The sequence below is a fragment of the Lissotriton vulgaris genome, chromosome 11 (genome assembly GCF_964263255.1).
Source record: "Lissotriton vulgaris chromosome 11, aLisVul1.2, whole genome shotgun sequence".
In the NCBI taxonomy this organism is placed as follows: Eukaryota; Metazoa; Chordata; class Amphibia; order Caudata; family Salamandridae; genus Lissotriton; species Lissotriton vulgaris.
The window spans coordinates 874,001,029-874,019,961 of record NC_141699.1 but is presented as its reverse complement, the minus strand read 5'-3'; the positions used below and the strand labels follow the sequence as shown (position 1 = coordinate 874,019,961).

Genomic DNA, 18,933 nt, shown 5'->3' with positions numbered 1-18,933 from the left:
CTATTGCATTTACCAATGTTTGTTTCTCAGATGGGGCTCCAGCTGCGTTTGTTTTTGTTGTTGTTATGAGTGCTATTAACTTCTGCAAGCGAGCACTCTTGCTCTTGAGAAGTTGGGGTATCTACACACTATTCCTGTGCTGCTCACAGGTGCAGGAGAAACTGGTTTCTCTTTAGCAGTGCCCAGGGTAAGGCATGAACTGGCATAAGGAGGCAAGCAGAGGTTGACATTGAGGCTGCACTCTCCTAACCTCATGGTCAGGCAGGCTCTTCTCACTGTTGCTCCTGCCTCCCACTTGACAGCCTCTTCCAATAGCCTTCTTCTTGGGTGCGGGTTGTGATTCTTGTGCCAGGAGAGGACTTCCTCGCTCAGGGCTGTGCTAGTGAGTTCCTGGGTTAGAGGGACAATTCTCATAGCCCCAGCTAGCAGGATTGCCTTCTTTAAGGCTTGAAGATCCCTAAAATGATTCTAGCCTCTGGTAGCACTGTATTTTACTCCTTGGAAGCAGCAGTCCAGCTTAAGGGGCCTGGGCCTGCCCTCCTGTTCAGTGCTGCCAGTCTGCTGACATTGGGTTGTCCTGGCCGCTGTCTTACAGTTCTCCACAGCAGGCAACTATTCTTGTCTGCAGTCCCCTGCTACGCATCCCCTCTTTTACTGGGAAACACCAATATAGAATTCAAGAAAAAAGGTCGAAAAGGAGAAAATACCCAAATCTGCGGAGGATCATTGGTAAATGCAAGATGAAATTGACCCCACAATGTGTATGTACATAGGATTGGCACATCACCTGTCGGCGGAGTTCTTGCAGCTCTCGTCGAGCTTCCATCCTGGACCGCTCCACTTCACGGAGGTTCGCTCTTAGGTCTCCAGCCTCTTTCTGGGCTGCAGTTTTGGCCTCCTCCAACATAATTAGCTTCTGCTCCTTCTCCTCGTTGGATCGCTTAAGACTAAATCACAAAGTTTATTGTCAGCACAATGAAGAGAAGACCCACCGAAATCACTACAGTAAGCACTCAGAGGGTGACATCCCTACTGTGAAAGTAGGAGTGTTTTCAACAGGTTGATAACTTTGGAAAGCCTATGGGATGAGGAAGAGTAAAACGACTGATTTACAAGTGGCTGCCATCTCTCAGCCTTTCAGAAACATCAGTAATGGGAAATCCTCCACTGTAGGACTTTGCACCTTTGCTTTATAAAATTAACCCAAAAATAACTTGAGTTTCTCCCAAATAAAGTAACTTGCCTAATTACTTTTGATAAAACAGGATCAAATCCACCTCTGCTTTTCTCGTATGAAAACCTTGGATGGAAGATAACAGTAAACAGTTTACACATCTTTAAGTCAAAGGTTTAGCATTGAATGACCACTCAACAGAAATGAGCGAGAACATGGCATTTAAAATTAAAGGGTCAGATTAGGATAGCGGATTTTCCGCATCCTCTTGGCCGGCGGAAGCCACCGCCGGCCCGGAGGATGCGGAAAAACCGCAGCAGACCCACCAAAGACCCACCGCCACATTAGGATGGCTGGTGGGTCCTGGTTTCTGTCCGCAGCTTTTCTGCCGTGGTTGGCTTACAACCGCGGCGGAAAAGCCCTAATATGGTGGCGGTGTCTCTCAGACACCGCCAGCCATATTAGAATGCCCAAAAAGAAATGCTTTTCCACGGCGGGTTTTCCGCCGTGGAAAAGCATACGGAGCTTCACTGCGGGGGCCAGTTGGGGGGTGGGGGGTGCACATGGTGGGTACCTATGGTACCCCCCTGCATTTGTATGTAGTAATCGGCAGGCACCGCGCGGTGCCTTCCGCTTTCTGCATGCAAATGCAATTTATGCATTTTTGACATTGCAGCGGGTGCAGCTTGAAGCCGCACCCGCCGCAATGTTAAAAATAGAGGATGTGACCGCCAGGGTGGCGGTCACATCCTAATTGGACAGGAGGGAACTCCGCAGGCCATGCGGAGGTTCCCTCCTCCTCGATGGTCGCGGACGGACTCAAGTCCGTCCGCGATCATAATGAGCCCCCAAATTAGCAGAAAGATTGTAGCTGTATTTCTCCACGTGCTCGGGACGCTAAAGCGATCCATTTAGGCTTGTTGTAAATCTATTCAGGCCTATACACCTAAAGACGTCGCCTCTGCAACTCTACCATTTCTGTTGATGTAAATTACAGTATAAAAAAAGAATAGCCTTTTTTTGTAGCATGTAGCCATTGTTATATTGGTAAATATCCATGATTATCTTTAGCATTTTTGTGATTTACCCCTGTATACAAATCATTAGACAAGCAGGTGTTATTCTTTTCCAGCACCTAGCACAGGCAGGGACAGCCAAGAAACAAGAAATCAAAAGAGTGGTTGGTAAAAAGTCCTTAGTCCTGCATGGAGCGAGGCTCTAAAGCCCCTTCACACATACAACAAAGGAAAGAGTTATTCAAATTATTTAATCTAATAAACAAACCAGGAGTCAAAGATGTTTTTGTGAAAAGCCTCCCCTAACGCTAAAGGTAAAATTATGGAATTGAATGAGCGAAATGGGGGAAGGGGCAGGATTTCATAAAGGCATGGAACATATCGAAAGAGTGCGGTGGATGAGCCACACCAGAGCGGGGTGTTTGTCAAATAGAAATTGGGCAGATGATGGGACTGGCAGCACTTTTCAGACATTTAAGCGCATTTTGCTTTGTTCAGATGTTCTTGATGAAGTTATGCCTGAAACTTTTATTTTAACATTTCTCCGCACCACAGCGGAATAGCAGAGCCTAAAGTCACTATGTGATCAAAAGAAGAACTATTTGGCTTGGTCCAGCACCCAGGCTCAACACACACTTAAGAACCTATGCGCCAAAAACTCCACCTCGGGGACCCATGGAGACTCCAACACCCAGACGCTAGAGACTACATCTTTTATTCCCACCCCCACAACACGTACAGCAGAATAGATTACATCCTTATATCAGCCACACACACCCACCTCATAGAACACACAGAGATTGCACCGAGAACAGTGTCAGATCACTCCCTCATCATCCTAACACTTAGCGGTCGTCACAACGAACAAACAAGCCGTAGATGGAGATTCAACGATCCAGCGAATGCAGCTGCCATAGAGGAAGCCATTAAAGACTACCTAGAAATCAATGATAAGCCAGGCACAAACAAAAGAGTACTCTGGGACGCCATGAAGGCCACAATCAGGGGGAAAATAATAAGCATTAAGTCCAGAATGAACAGGGATAGAAACAAAACAATACTAGAACTAGAGAGACAGATCAAAGACCTGGAGATGCACCACAGCTCCAACCTAGCCGTCAAAAACACACTTACGACCCTAACGAGGAAAAAATATGAACTTAATAAGATATTAAGAGAGAGGGCAGGCACAAGGATAAACAAGTACAAAGCCATAAAACTCAGTTCAGCAAATAAAGTAGACAAAGCCCTGGCCTCATACCTTAAAAGTACGCAGAGGCAACACGCCATTGCGGCCGAGACTGACTCCAACAAGACATCCCAAACAGCCAATAAGGAGATCCTCAGGGTTTTTAAAGAATTCTATGAGAAACTGTACAAAGAGGACAAAGATCTAAACCCGGATGGGGGAGTTGCCCTCCTGGACAAGCTAAACCTACCCAAGCTAACAGAGGCTCAACGCGCAACCCTAGAACTAGACATAACAGGAGCAGAGATAGACATGGCTGTGGCGGCCCTAAAAGATAACAAAGCGCCGGGGCCGGATGGGTACACTGCAAAATTCTACAAACACTTCTTCCCCCTAATCAGGAACACAATGAAAGAGTTCTTCGGCCACTGTATCAGAAGTGGGAAAATGACTAACTCGAAGGCCGAGGCCAACATCATAGTCATCCCCAAAGAAGGGAAAAACACACAATTCCTGCAGAACTACCGCCCTATCTCTCTAATTAACGTAGACTGCAAGATATACGCAAAAATACTAGCGTGAAGACTCAATGCACATCTCCCAAGCCTCATCCACAAAACGCAGGTGGGCTACATTAAAAACAGACTAACCCAAGACAATACAAGACTCCTATGCCACATAATAAACCACGCCTCTACCAACACGAAACCAGCGGTAATGATCGCGCTGGACATTGAAAAGGCTTTCGACAGAGTTTCATGGCCCTTCCTTGACTAATGTATGCAGAAGTTCGGCCTTGGTGGAAACTATAGAACAATGGTGATGGCGCTATACAAAGACCCCAAAGCCCGAGTAGTAGTGAATGGGGGTACATCAGAGGCCCTATCTCTCGAAAGAGGAACCAGACAAGGCTGCCCACTTTCCCCGGCACTGTTCCTACTGACCCTAGAACCCCTACTGGCCTTCATCAGAAACAACGCCGGGATAAAAGGGATGACGGTCAAAGGCAACACGGTCAAACTAGCAGCATACGCTGATGACATACTCATAACAGAGAACCCAGAGCCCTCGATAGAGGCGCTAACGAACACCATTGACGAATATGCAAAGGTAGCCAGGTACAAGCTTAATAGAAGTAAGTCCGAATGTAAGCCACTCAACGTTCATACCACTAGGGATGTGATAGGGTCCTCAGGTCTACACTGGTAAAAAGGGGCCCTAAAATACCTGGGTATCCTTTTTGACAGGGACCTCAAGTCAACACTTGATCACAACGAAAAATCAATAATAAACAAGATAAAAGACAGGCTAGACACGTGGTCCCCCAAGTATGTCAGCTGGTGGGGCAGGGTAGAAACAATTAAAATGATGATAACCCCCAAGGGTAAATACTTGCTAAGCATGCTCCCACCAATAGTCACGGAAGACTTTCACAAAAAACTGAATACCATGATAAATACGTTCCTCTGGAGGGGTAGGAAAGCCAGGATTAGCCTCCAGAAACAAAGGCCGAGCAAGGATCTAGGGGGGCTCAACGTCACAACCATTAAGGCTTTCCAGACAGCCTGCCTAGCCAGACAAGGCATATACTGGCTCACGTCTGAACAAGGAAACACGCCGGCTTGGCTGGAACTAGAAAGAGCTCTGCTGGGTGGCCTAACCCCAGCGGCTCTCCTCACTGCTAATAAACACCCAGAAGCAAGCAATACAATTCTCAGAAACACCAAAAACGCCCTCCTGCACGTAGACAAAAGAATGGAAAGGAGCATAAAGAACACAAAATGGGAATCCATTTGGTTCAACACAAAAATAAAATATAAAAACAGCATACTTACCTTAGCCTCCTGGCCCCAGCGAGGTATCTCTACCCCATCCCAACTAGAGGAACACGTGTCCCCCACCACCTTCGCCAGCCTACAACGGGTGCACGACCTCCCAGAAATAGAACTATATAACTCTCTTAAAGTAAAGGCGGCAATCACCAAAGCAGGACTAAGCAAAGATGCACCATCAACCCACCAATACCTGACCAACCTCAACAAAATTGGGCACCAAACGTCACACCTATATAAACTCCTAAGTGCAAAAACAACCAGGTTAAACAGGAAGGCCATAGAATACTGTGAAACGTTGCACTCCGGGCACTTCAGCGAGAGGGAAAAAGCTCACCTTTGGGCCTCAGCGAGCAGGAACAAAGTCACCACCATACAAGCACAAACTAAATTCTGGCTCCTACACAGAGCGTATTGGACCCAGGCGCGCCTAGCAGCGGTCAGGCTCATAAATAATGATTTATGTTGGAACTGCCAGAAACAGAAAGGAGACCTAGCACACATGATCGTCCACTGCCCTAAAGTTAAAACATTCTGGGGGAAAGTAAGAGATTTCATCCATAACGTAACGGGGTACACTCTACAACTTGACATCCTCAGCATATCAAATGCTTTCATGGCCCCAGAGATACACTCTACTAACGACAGGAGCCTCACTGACCTACTCCTCACGGCGGCAACAAAGACAATCCTTTCTAACTGGAAGGACACGGGGAAAGCCACTTTCAAAGTCTGGTTCAACTGGGTCACCTTCCTAAGGGGAGCAGACAACATAACAAAAAATCAAACACCCCACCCAAGTGGGACCGAGCAATGAGATGTGGCTCTCCCTGGACAAATACCTTGACTCGCAAAAACCGCTGTGAACGCACCACACCGCTAGACACCCTCAATGGCCTCCTCCACCCCTGGTGCCGCCCAACAGCAAACTCTGTAGTCAAGCAACCTACAACCCGCCACACTTGCGTCCGTTTTCCCTTTCTTACTCTAGTCTTTTCTCCTACTTACCTATATACACTATCTCTTCCCTCCGACGGAGGCAACGCTTATGAACCTTTAGGTAACGCCAAGGACTCAAGTTGATTATGTATAACCATCACTCAAGCATTTCAGCAAGCCAGAATGTATCAATATTTATGCTTGTAACGACAACAAGACCAGTATTGCCTTTGTCCTGCTTACTCTGTACTGTGTTGTAAAAAATTTATTTCTAATAAAATCTTTTGAAATCTAGAAGAACTTTAAAGAGTACTATGATTTTGCTCCACCCACATGTTGGTTTCCTTGAGAACAGCATTTGATCCGGCAACTGATTGCTTCCACTGAAAAATAGTGGGTTGATTACTCTGCAGTAAAACCTATAAAGAGGTATTTGTTACATGAAATCGATAAAATGACTGCAGTAGGCAAGGGTTTTAGTGTTGGTTACCCCCCTCGACAAAACATGGGCACAGAAGAGTTGCACCGTGATAATACTAGTTAGACTCTCGTAGGACAGACAATATTCAATATTTCCAAATATAATGTTGGATACATTTGTTATTTTATAGCTATATGTTTGATGGTTGCCTTGTTGGAAAGCTAACTGTCAGCACAGTAGGCACTGTTGGTTATGATAGCAAGTCAGTGGTAAAGGTGATATAGGCCTGATTGGTTCAATGGGAAAAGTTATGTCTGATGTATATGGCTAATTTGTTTATTATGAAAAGTTATGACAGAGGAAGTAGGTCTGGATTATTTATTGTGAAAAGCATTTGTTAAACCCGAAACAACTTTAATGGTGGTTTGTTATCAGACTGTGTTACAGGCTGTAATCTGATAGCCTCACTGAGAAAACATATGTCAAATGCCATAGGTTTGATCTGTTTCTTATGAAAAGTTATGACACAGGCCATAGGCTTGGTTTATTTATTATGAAAGGCATTTCTTGAATCCAGTGGGCCTTTAAAGTTGAAATGTGACAGCACTGTGTAAAACAAGTTACTTACCTTTGGCAACGCATTATCTGGTAAAGACTCTATCCAGCAGCAGAGTCCTTACCTTTGAATTTCTCAGGCGTCAGGCTGGGTCCAGAAACGTTTGCTGAGCAATACCACTTGCGCGCAGTTTTGGGTTGCTCCATTCGGCGCCGCCTGACATCGTCGTAGTCGGTTATGACGTTGCGGTGCCTATATATTGGTGCCATCCAGGCGTGCGGACGTCAACACTTTCCGTACCTTCCACGCCAGAAGCGCAGAGCCACCAAGTAACTGACCTAGTCATGTGCGAACTAGGGCCCTGAAAAGGGGAACAACCCTAGCCCTACAATATCACTCCGCAAAGCGGCGAGGCATGGGTGGGGCTGTAAGGAATCTGCAGCTAGATAGAGTCTACCAGATAATGCGCTACCGAAGGTAAGTAACTTGTTCATCTGATAGAGACTTCTAGCTGCAGATTCCTTACCTGTGATTCAGATACCCAAGCCATACCCTCCCGGCCGTGGGTTGCGGACTCACATCCTAGACAAAGAAGTCTTGCAGGACTGAACAGGTGAAATGTCCGTCCCTGCATACTTGCCAATCAAGGCAATAATGTTTTGCAAGCATGTGCGAAGTTGCCCACGTCGCTGCTTGACAGATGTCTTGGACTGGGACGCCCAGAGCCAAGGCCTTAGTCGCAGCCTTTCCCCTGGTGGAATGGGCTCTTAATCCCTCAGGGGGCTGGTTCTTTGCCAAGGCATGACAAATTGTGATGCAGAGAACGACCCAGTGAGAGATGGTCCTTTTCTGCACTGCCCTTCCCTTCTTTGCTCCCACACACCCCCCAAAGAGTTGGTCATCCACCCGGAACTCTTTTGTGCAGTCAAGGTAGAACGACAACAATCTTTTTAAGTCCATTCGGTGAAGACAGTCCTCTTCCTTAGAGGGATGCGGAAAAGCAAAGAAGGTAGGTAAAGTGATGGACTAACCCAGATGTAATGGGGTTACAACCTTTCGCAAAAGGGATGCCCTGGTGCGAAGCACCATCTTGTCCGGAAAGGACATAAGATAAGGAGGCGAGCTGGATAACGCCTGCAACTCACACACCCCCCGAGCCGATGTAATTGCCACTAAGTAGGCTGTTTTGATAGTCAACAGCCTGAGTGGACAATTATGCAAAGGCTTAAAAGGTGCACACATCATGTAAGTGAGGACCAAATTAAGGTCCGTCCATCACCACCCCCTTTTGTACCGCTTTTGGCCGCCATAAGTGTGGCAGGGTATGCTCAGACGTGAGTCCCTTGCTCACTTTGCCATTGCATTCAAGCAAGCCGGGTTGAAGACGGCTGGAATGCCAGAAACCGGTCCTCAGAAGCTTGTTTCCGGTCCAGGGAAGACATGGCTTGGCAGTTCGGGCTGGACTGTTCCCATGAGGCACAGGGTCAGACTGATTTGCATATAGCCATGTCTGAACTGGGGTGGCAGAGTGGGCTAAAGAACGGTGATGGATTAAACCCAGATCTTTTGACTGGGTGTGAGTGTTTGATTGATTCAGATGCTCCGTCCATCACCACCCCCTTTTGTACCGCAAATTAAGGTCCCACTGCGGCATAATAAAAGGCGTGGGTGAAAATAAGTGAGCCAGCCCCTTTAGAAATCTATTTACAATAGGAGACTTGAAGAGAAGATTGGTCTGGCAGTCGCAAAAAGCAGACAGAGCAGAAAGATAACCCTTGACAGTTCCCAAGGCAGGGCCCTGCTGGGCAAGGGTTAGAATGAATAGGAGGATAGCAGAGAAAGAAGCAGAAAGAGGGTCAATGAACCTTTCTATACAGTATGATACAAAGTTTTGCTAACAGCAGGCATAATACCTTCTTAGTGGAGGGCTGCCAGGCTTCCAGAATAACGTTACAGACTTCGGGAGGAAGGTCAAAGGCTATCAACTGTTGCTGCTCAATCTCCATGCATGGAGGCACAGAGTTGACAGGTTCAGGTGGATAACTCTCCCCTGCGCTGCGACAGAAGATCATCCCGAAGGGGCAGCATGATCGGAGGATCAATACTCATACTCAGAAGCTCTGGATATCAGACTCTACTTGCCCAGTCCGAAACCACAACAATGACTTGGGCCCGGTCTCTCCTGATCTTCTTGAGAACCCTGGGCAGGAGAGGTATGGGCGGAAAGGCGTACCACAGGCCTGAGCTCCACTTGCGACAAAAAGCGCAGCCAAGCAATAGCCGCCTTGGAAACTCCAGCACGCAGTACTGCTGTCACTGTGTGTCCTCTTCGGAGGGAACAAATCTAATCAAGGTTCTCCCCACTGCTGAAAGAGACCATGCGCTATCTCCAACTGGAGTCGCCACTCGTGATCCGGTAGGCATTGATGGCTGAGTTTGTCCACCCTGGTGTTCAGAGAACCTGCCAGGTGTTGAACCACCAGGGTTACGCCCTGCTGTTCTAGCCATGTCCACAGACGCAGGGCCTCTCGACTAAGGGTCCACGACCCTTCCCTGCCCTGCTTGTTGCAGTACCACATGGCGGTGGTGGTGTCCGTGAACACATGCACTAGCTTCCCCTTGACACAGGAAAAAAATGTTTTCAATACGAATGGCTCGGAGCTCCAATAAATTTATGTGGAGCCCTGACTACTTCAGAGACCAGTGTCCCCTGATCTCCACCTCTTCCAGATGGCCACGCTATACCAAAAGTGACACATCGGTCACAACTGTGAGTGCATCTGGTTGGGGAAGGGAGAGCTGTCTGCCGTTGACCCAATCGCGGTTCGTTAACCACTACTGTAGATTTTTCGCACCTTCGTCCGAGATCTGAAACATGTCGGTGAGATTTCCCCGATGCTGTGACAAATGGAACTTCAAGTCCCACTGCAGATTCCGCATACGCCATCTCGAGTGTCTTACCAACAGGGTGTAGGAGGCCATGAGACCCAACCGCCTCAGAGTCAGTCTCACTGAAATCCAGGATAGAGGCTGAAATATGGGAATCAAAGCCAGAATATCCGGGACTCACTGCTCAGGAGTATAAGCCCGAAACTGTACTGTGTTCAGAACAGCTCTGATAAAAAGGAGCATCTGAGAAGGAGTGAGGTGAGTGAGACTCTGGCAAATTTATAGAGAACCCCAGTGAATGCAGGAGGTTCCCCGTAGTCTGAAGGTGGGAGACGAGGGCCTGGGACGAGGACGCCTTCAACAGCCAGTCGTCGAGTTAGGGGAAGACCGACACCCCTAACTTGCGCAGATGCTGTTATATTTTGTATAGGGACCCCCATATAGGTCCGGGTAACATCATAACCCTTCACCTACATTCCCTCCTATATTACATACGTAACGGATTTGAGGGACTGACCTTTTACCCAGTTACAATACTATACACAGTACGTAGGGTTTTTCCCTGAACACTGGTCTCATAAATTATGCATGAGGATTCTTAGTATCTTGGAATCACAGCAGGACCATCATCTACTGTATAATAACTATGTTTAAAGTTCATTGCAGATGTCATCATAAGTCAGACCCTGGCACAGCAAGGTAAAACCCCCTGGGGCTACCTTAGGGTATATAAACATCATGTCTTGCTGAGATAGGCAGAGGTGATCACAACTTCCATGCCGACACATTGATGCAAGACTCTGAGGTTCCTACATGCAGACACTCCAGCTCGATGTGGTCTGAACATCCCTTGCTAGGTGTCCAACTCGAGACCAGAACGAGGTCCCGCAGTCTCACATCAGGTAATGGAGTTGGCTTTACCCTAGAGTTTATTGGCTTTCCACATACTTACATGCTAGGTACACCTAGGTACATCTTGTTCGGGCTGCATCGTAGGAGTACGCATTTTACTCCCATGTATTTTATAAACTTACCTGTGGTTTGGATTTCAGCAAAATGGTAGAAACCTACCATCTGTTTACTTTATTAGTGCTGCCACTTATGTACCTATGCTACTGTCTACTGGTGATTTCAGTACACTTATTTTACACTAGAATAACAACTCTTCAATACATGCTTATTGAAAACGTCCCAACCATTTATTCTGTGTGTCTCTCTGAGAAAACATGAGCACGAGTGACTGAGCAAAAAGTGAGTTACTGTTTCCATGGTCCAGAGGAATCAGGGTTGTCATGTTTGATAGAAAGGGGGTATGTTTGATAGTTGCCAAGAACTATTCTCTCCTTGATAAGAGGAGGTGATAGTGGCATCACGAGCTAGCTGGTACACAGGCCAACATACTCGATGGGGGTGTCTGGAATAAGTCGGGACACCAGTCCTGCAGTGTATGTTGTCTAAATACGCAGATCCTATATAGGTCTTATAGGAACTACACGACATGGTGCCGCCAACGTTGGTATTAGCACTTATTTAACAGTCAAAGCTGAGTAGTTCAGTCGTGCTATTCTCAGAGACCCCTACTCACATTCCCCAGAGATGTCTGGAGTGGAAAGGAACAAAATCCTCCACAGCTGAGTAGGAAAATTCCAATGTATTAGCTGTAGGTTTAATCAAGCTTGAAGGATACATTGTTCCTAATTGTGCATAAACACCTTATCTCAGTTCCCTTGAAAAGCTCTTCCTACTGAAAACAATATCACAACAGGGAGACGCAGTAGTAGAACTAAACTTTTCAGCCGAAGTAGATGATGAAGATGCGGTACACATTGCTGAAAATGTTAGAAATGTCGTCACCTAAAACTAGTGGCATATGGTGTTACAGTTAGGGGTGGGCAAGTGTTTTTCATGATTGAGGCGCACACATCACATAGAACAGAGGTATTCTATTCGTGGATTAAATTAATGCAGGAAAATGCACAAACGAAAACATTTCACTACTATGTAGAAGATGAAATACCAGATGAATATAGTCCATATGAGGGCATTGAAATTCCACTCACTTACGAAGAACACCTCTACTGGTTTAAAGGCGCCCTCCCCCATACAAGAAATTGAGAAAGGCTCTGTCTGCTCAGAAGAGACAGAGCAACATTGCCAGTTTTAGGAGCATACGCACCACATACTTACACTGACACAATGCCAGGAGGAGACTTACTTGTACAGCATAAAGAATTAATAAGACTTTACAGAAACATGACATGGTTTGTGCTGAGAACAATCACACTTCAACCAACACAGGCTACACAACCAGGACCAGTCCAAACTCCTACAACAACCATTACACCACACACACTGCATGCAGTGATGGGTAAAATGCACACAAAACATAAACAAATGCTCTTCTGGATAGCACAAAAAATTACACAGCTGGAGGCGGTGTTTCCACTCACTGGTCCTAAGGACAAGTATAGAATACTTGCTATTTGTTTGCCAATGGGAATAGCTCCCTCAATAGAGGATTGTACTTCTTGGGGTAAAGTTTTTGCTGCAATATATACCAGGACTCATGGTATCCCATCTTTTGGGTAATACTGGATGTATTAAGACAAATACAGAACCAGTATGGATTAGAGCCTGCTCTGAACTTAGGGATTAAGTTGTTAAACAACTTTGCACAGGTATCTGCGATAATATGGCAAATATTAAAGGGGAAGCAGCATCAGTGACAATACGCCAACGCCTGAGAGAGTTCACTCCATTATAACAGGAGACTGAACTACCTAAAATAATTGAAACTGCTTGTGCAGAATTAGGTAGAGACAGTCTGGGAACTAGAACTGTAAAACCCCAACTTGTGGGGGATTCAGATAAATACCAGGCGGAAGAACAGATCTCACTTCATGGGAAGGTCTCCTCAGCAGGAGCCCTCAGAAAGGAGATATAACCTTAGAAATAGAGATAACATTAAAAAAAAAACCTGATAGGTATCAAGACAATGATACTCTTTCCTCTAGTTCCTTTCAGGGTTCATCAAAAAACTCTGAGAGGGAAGGACAGTCATAACAGAGACAAGAAGAGCGTACAAAGCCCAGAGACTCCGCTTCAAAGAAAGAAGAAAAACCCAAAGCAACACATCAATTTAAAAAGAAGAAGGTAGCAGGTCTCAAAGTCAGACATGCCCAGAATTCTGAGGACTCAACTACTGAATGGGGAATGGGCTCTAATGCTAGACAGCGCAGCAGAAATAAAAATAGCTCACCAGAGCCTGATGGATTTTCTGATGACTGCGGAGTTAAGTGAGTATATCACAGTGGATACACCTGATACTAGGGTGAGTGTCGCACACAGGTTACATGCAATAACACTCCAAATGGAGGGGGACAAGCCATGACAAGTGAAAGGTCTCATTAGGGAGAAACTGACTACTAGCTATGACATCCTATTAGCTGAAAGAGATTGTCCGCCTACTGTTGTTATGGAATGCCCAAAGGGAGAAACTGAGATTTTATCATCTTTTTCCGACCTAGTCCCCACACACCTAAGACCTACATATGCACAGGAGTGGGCGGTAGCCCTTGCTCCAGCGTTATAACGCAACCATGTTGGGTGAGATGAGAAGTCTCCCCACCACGTAATTCCAATAAAAACAAACCCAAGTCCACGAAGCTAATATCCTTTAAAGCGGGAAGCTAAAAAACAGGTCAGGGAGATCTTAGATCAACTTGAATACCAAGGTGTAATTGAACCATGCACCTCATCGATGAACAATCCTTTATTTCCAGTATTGAAACCCGACAATTCATATTGTCTAATTTTAGATTATAGACACTTAAACTCATGCACAAAAAAATCAGTCCAGAATGCACACAGTGCTAATGAATAACATTGTGCTGAAAAAATACAAAACAACACTAGATATCTCAAATGGATTTTTCTGCCAAAACATAGCTCCTGAAAGCAGATATTTGACAGCCTTTTGTAATGCTAGGGTACCAGCATCAATTTAGTCGACTCCCCCTGGGGTATGAGAACAGCCTGGGGTTATTCTCAAGAAGGGTAACAGAGTTAATACAGAATTTGGATGAAGAAGCATTTTCAGATGTAGATGATATTTATCTAATGAATGAGCAACATAATTTTGGGTTTCACTTCTGAGGGCTACAAATGTGACTCTAAAAATCAAAGATAGCCCACCTCAATGTCCCATTTCTGGGATATAAACTTTCAAGTGAAGGCAAAAGCCTGGCAGCCCACTTTTTAGAAAATGGTACATTGCTCCAAACTCCAAAATCATTAACAAATTTACAGTCCATACTGGGATGTTTTAATTTTGGCCCAACATATATTTTGGATTACGCAGAGAGTAAATCTTTTTACGACCTTATAAAACCAGACTTTTCAGTTAGGCAATTTATTTATTTTGCAAACTTATACCGCGCTGGGAATCGACTCCCTTAGGAGTATCTCCGCGCTATGGACACAGGAACACACAAATATACTCTGTTCCCTACAAGCTGATATGATATCATCAAAACACTTACAGACACGATTAAACGTACGCAACCTGGTGATCCGCGTAGTCGCAGGTCAATCATACGGATCCCGAATTCCCCACGATTGCCTCTACTATTGGGGACAAAACGGGTTCAGAGATTCAAAAGGTGGCACCATTAAACATAGAAAGCTATGGGAACAGGTAGCAGATTTGAAAAACGAACTACCAAGAGCTCACGTCATACACACGCTGAGTCATCAACGTGATGGTCTTCACGGTGAAGGGAATTAATTGGCTGATGAAGACGCGAAAGGGGCAGCATGTACTGCGTCCGTAGCTGCAATCACCCGTTTAAAAACGATGTTAGACGGTAGCACAATGGTGGCTGTGATTGCTTCCCGCAATAACAGCAAAGCACTACATAAAGGTTTTCCACTCAAGTACTCCTACAAGTAAGATGCAAACAACGTTCCATTTGCTCAGATCTCTGGAGTGGGGGATAGAGTAATACCAAACATGGATCACAGGTTAGGTTTAATATTGGGTCCAAACAAGGGTCCTTGTTTTAATCGATCTGATCAAACCACACTATGAGGCCGATACTGAATAGTCGGACTTGTGGGCTCCTGAGTAGCCGACGTCCTTCTCTCGCTACAATACAGGAAGTTCAAACGGAAAGACTCATAACATTTAAAAAGTCACCTTCACACAACAATGGAATCAATACCAATGCAATGGAACTAGTTCCCCTTGACACAAATTTTGTAAATCAAAATGAAAGACAAATTTCAATTCAAGCTAATAAAGATGTTTACGTCAACATGCCCCAACAAGAGTAGGAGCAATCCACAAGTTCAACAAAACCTGCTGAGCTACCAAAGATAGATCGAACTGCTCCTGGCTATTTCATCGACTTCGATACCTTTTCAGTGGATCCAAATGAACCTGAAACTACGCCAGCCCAAATTTCTCACAAACAAAGGATCAAAAACATTTTTAACTTTCTTAGAAAAACATATTCAGTATCACCTTGGATAGAACTTTGGGTAATCACCAGTATATAATTTTTTCCTTTTTGGATAGGATTATTAATTGTTTTTCACTTACTCATCAGCTGTCTGAACAGGGTTTCAACCTTTGGATGGACACTGTAGATGTCAAATCAATCTGGGGTTCCAGAGACTGGAAAATCCAAGGAACAGAATTGCTATTTAGAGCATGCCTCATTCCACGGCAGATGATTTTTCTGAATAACACTGTGTAACAGACTTCCTGCCTTAGACTAGTCAAGAATAAGGACATGAACACACCCAAAATTCCAATGCCGTTAAACAACAAGGTGAATTTTACTACAGAAAGAGGGGATACGATGGATGACATATTACTATACAATAGATCAGACCCGAATTGGAAGGGATGGTTGGTTTGACCCACAAACACAAACAGATGTCAGGAAAGATTCAGGAGTACAACCAAAGGGTTTAATATCCATAGGCCAGACCCATGATACGTACAACAAGAACATCCGGGGGTGGTGACATCATATAGTATTGGGAAGTTATGCCTCGATTGGCTAAATATCTCAACACTACCCAGCTGAAGCGACACTTGTCCCTACTCACAGAGGATGTGGCCCTATGGGACTTTTTATTAGGTGCCAGAAAACCACATCAGACGCGTTTTTTGTATGCTGTCTATAATGAAATCTGGACACAATGGAAGCCCCAGCCACCCAAGAGATAGCAACAGCACTTTTGGACCGCAAATACCGTGAACTCATGGTACAACATCTGGGCACACCTAGCCTACGGGAAATGAGCACCTCTTGGTTCCTGTCATTTCGACCAGTCTGGATGGACTGTGTCCTACCTTTTCTCCAATGCCTGTTCTGCGGAGAAGAATGTGTGTTGGACCTCTGTCTGACACTCCCATCGGTTGCGCACCTGGACGTTGATGCTTTACTGGACCTGATAACGGCCTTATTCTGTAGTGTCCTCAGCGAATAACCTATGTTTTTGTCAGCATTCTTAGAGCCGTGCAAAAACTACAGTTGATGGAGAGAATGCAGAACAATGTCATACATTCACCCCAGTACAGAGATCTGGGCCTAAATCCATTGTTTTTTTGCACTCCACACCACCCCAGTTCAGACATGACCATATGCAAAACAGCCTTGACCCTGTGCCTCATGGGAACAGTCCAGCCCGAACTGCCAAGCCATGTCTTTCCTGGACCGGAATCAAGCATCCTAGGACCGGTTTCTGGCTATCAGCTGTCTTCAGCCAGGATAGCTTGACTCCAGTGGTGTGGAGAGCATGGGATTCACATCTGAGCATACCCATCCCACTCGGGGTGACAAATGCAAAAACAACAGTTGATGGACAGAATGCAAAACAATGTCATACATTCACCCCAGTACAGAGATCTGGGCCTAAATCCATCGTTTTTTTGCACTCCACACCACCCCAGTTCAGACATGGCCATATGCAAATCAGCCTTGACCCTGTGCCTCATGGGAACAGTCCAGCCCGAACTGCCAAGCCATGTCTTTCCTGGACCGGAATCAAGCATCCTAGGACCGGTTTCTGGCTATCAGCTGTCTTCAGCCAGGATAGCTTGACTCCAGTGGTGTGGAGAGCATGGGACTCACGTCTGAGCATACCCATCCCACTCGGGGTGACAAATGCAAAAACAACAGTTGATGGACAGAATGCAGAACAATGTCATACATTCACCACAGTACAGAGATCTGGGCCTAAATCCATCGTTTTTTTGCACTTCACACCACCCCAGTTCAGACATGGCCATATGTAAATCAGCCCTAGAACTGTGCCTCATGGGAACAGTCCAGCCCGAACTGCCAAGCCATGTATTTCCTGGACCGGAAGCTAGCATCCTAGGACCGGTTCAGAAAAGGGGGTGGTGATGAACAGTGTCTGAATTAAGCAGACCACTCTTACCCAGTCCAAAGATCAGGGCTTGATCCATCACCGTTATTTAGCTCACTGCACCATTCCAGCTCAGAACCTGGCTATATGCAAATTAGTCTGTCCCTGGCCCAGTGCATCATGGGAACAGGGCAGACCAAACTACCAAGCCAATTCTTCACCAGAAAGGAGACAAGCTTCCGGGGACCGGTTTCTGGCATTTCAGCCGTGTCGTCGGCCCGGCTTGCTTGAATCCTGATGGTGCAGTGAGCAAGGGACTCATGTCTGAGTATACCCTGCCACACCTATAGTGGCCAAAAACGATTCAGAAAAGGGGGTGGTGATGAACAGAGGGTCTGAATTAAGCAGACCACTCTTACCCAGTCCAAAGATCAGGGCTAGATCCATCACCGTTTTTTAGCTCACTGCACCATCCCAGCTCAGAACCTGGCTACATGCAAATTAGTCTGTTCCTGTCCCAGTGCATGATGGGAACAGGGCAAACCAAACTACCAAGCCAATTCTTATACTGGGAAGGAAACAAGCTTCCGGGGACCGGTTTCTGGCATTTCAGCTTGATTCCGGTCCAGGAAAACATGGCTTGGCAATTCGGGCTGGACTGTTCCCACGAGGCACCGGGCCAAGGCTGATTTGCATATGGCCATGTCTGAACTCGGGTGGTGTGGAGTGCAAAAAACGATGGATTTAGGCCCAGATCTCTGTACTGGGGTGAATGTATGACATTGTTCTGCAATCTGTCCATCAACTGTTGTTTTTGCATTTGTCACCCCGAGTGGGATGGGTATGCTCAGACGTGAGTCACATGCTCTCCACACCACTGGAGTCAAGCTATCCTGGCTGATGACGGCTCATAGACAGAAACCGGTCCTAGGATGCTTGATTCCGGTCCAGGAAAGACATGGCTTGGCAGTTCGGGCTGGACTGTTCCCATGAGGCACAGGGTCAAGGCTGATTTGCATATGGCCATGTCTGAACTGGGGTGGTGTGGAGTGCAAAAAACGATGGATTTAGGCCCAGATCTCTGTACTGGGGTGAATGTATGACATTGTTCTGCATTCTGTCCATCAACTGTTGTTTTTGCATTTGTCACCCTGAGTGGGATGGGTATGCTCAGACGTGAGTCCCATGCTCTCCACACCACTGGAGTCAAGCTATCCTGGCTGAAGACGGCTGATAGCCAGAAACCGGTCCTAGGATGCTTGATTCTGGTCCAGGAAAGACATGGCTTGGCAGTTCGGGCTGGACTGTTCCCATGAGGCACAGGGTCAAGGCTGATTTGCATAGGGCCATGTCTGAACTGGGGTGGTGTGGAGTGCACAAAAACGATGGATTTAGGCCCAGATCACTGTACTGGGGCGAATGTATGACATTGTTCTGCATTCTGCCCATCAACTGTTGTTTTTGCAGCATTCTTAGAGCCACCCCAGGTAGTTTCTGCTCCTGTTGGTACGGATACCGGCCCCTCCACCGACAC

General features: G+C 46.0%; 1 protein-coding gene across 1 annotated transcript in view; it reads right to left on the bottom strand.

Annotated features, from left to right (window-relative positions):
• The window catches only part of CROCC2 (ciliary rootlet coiled-coil, rootletin family member 2), a 1,620,686-nt gene that overhangs the window by 566,826 nt on the left and 1,034,927 nt on the right, over window positions 1-18,933 (bottom strand). Inside the window, exon 25 of the mRNA XM_086944022.1 lies at window positions 788-947. Coding sequence (XP_086800148.1) covers window positions 788-947 — 160 coding nt within the window. The remainder of the gene's footprint in view (window positions 1-787; window positions 948-18,933) is intronic.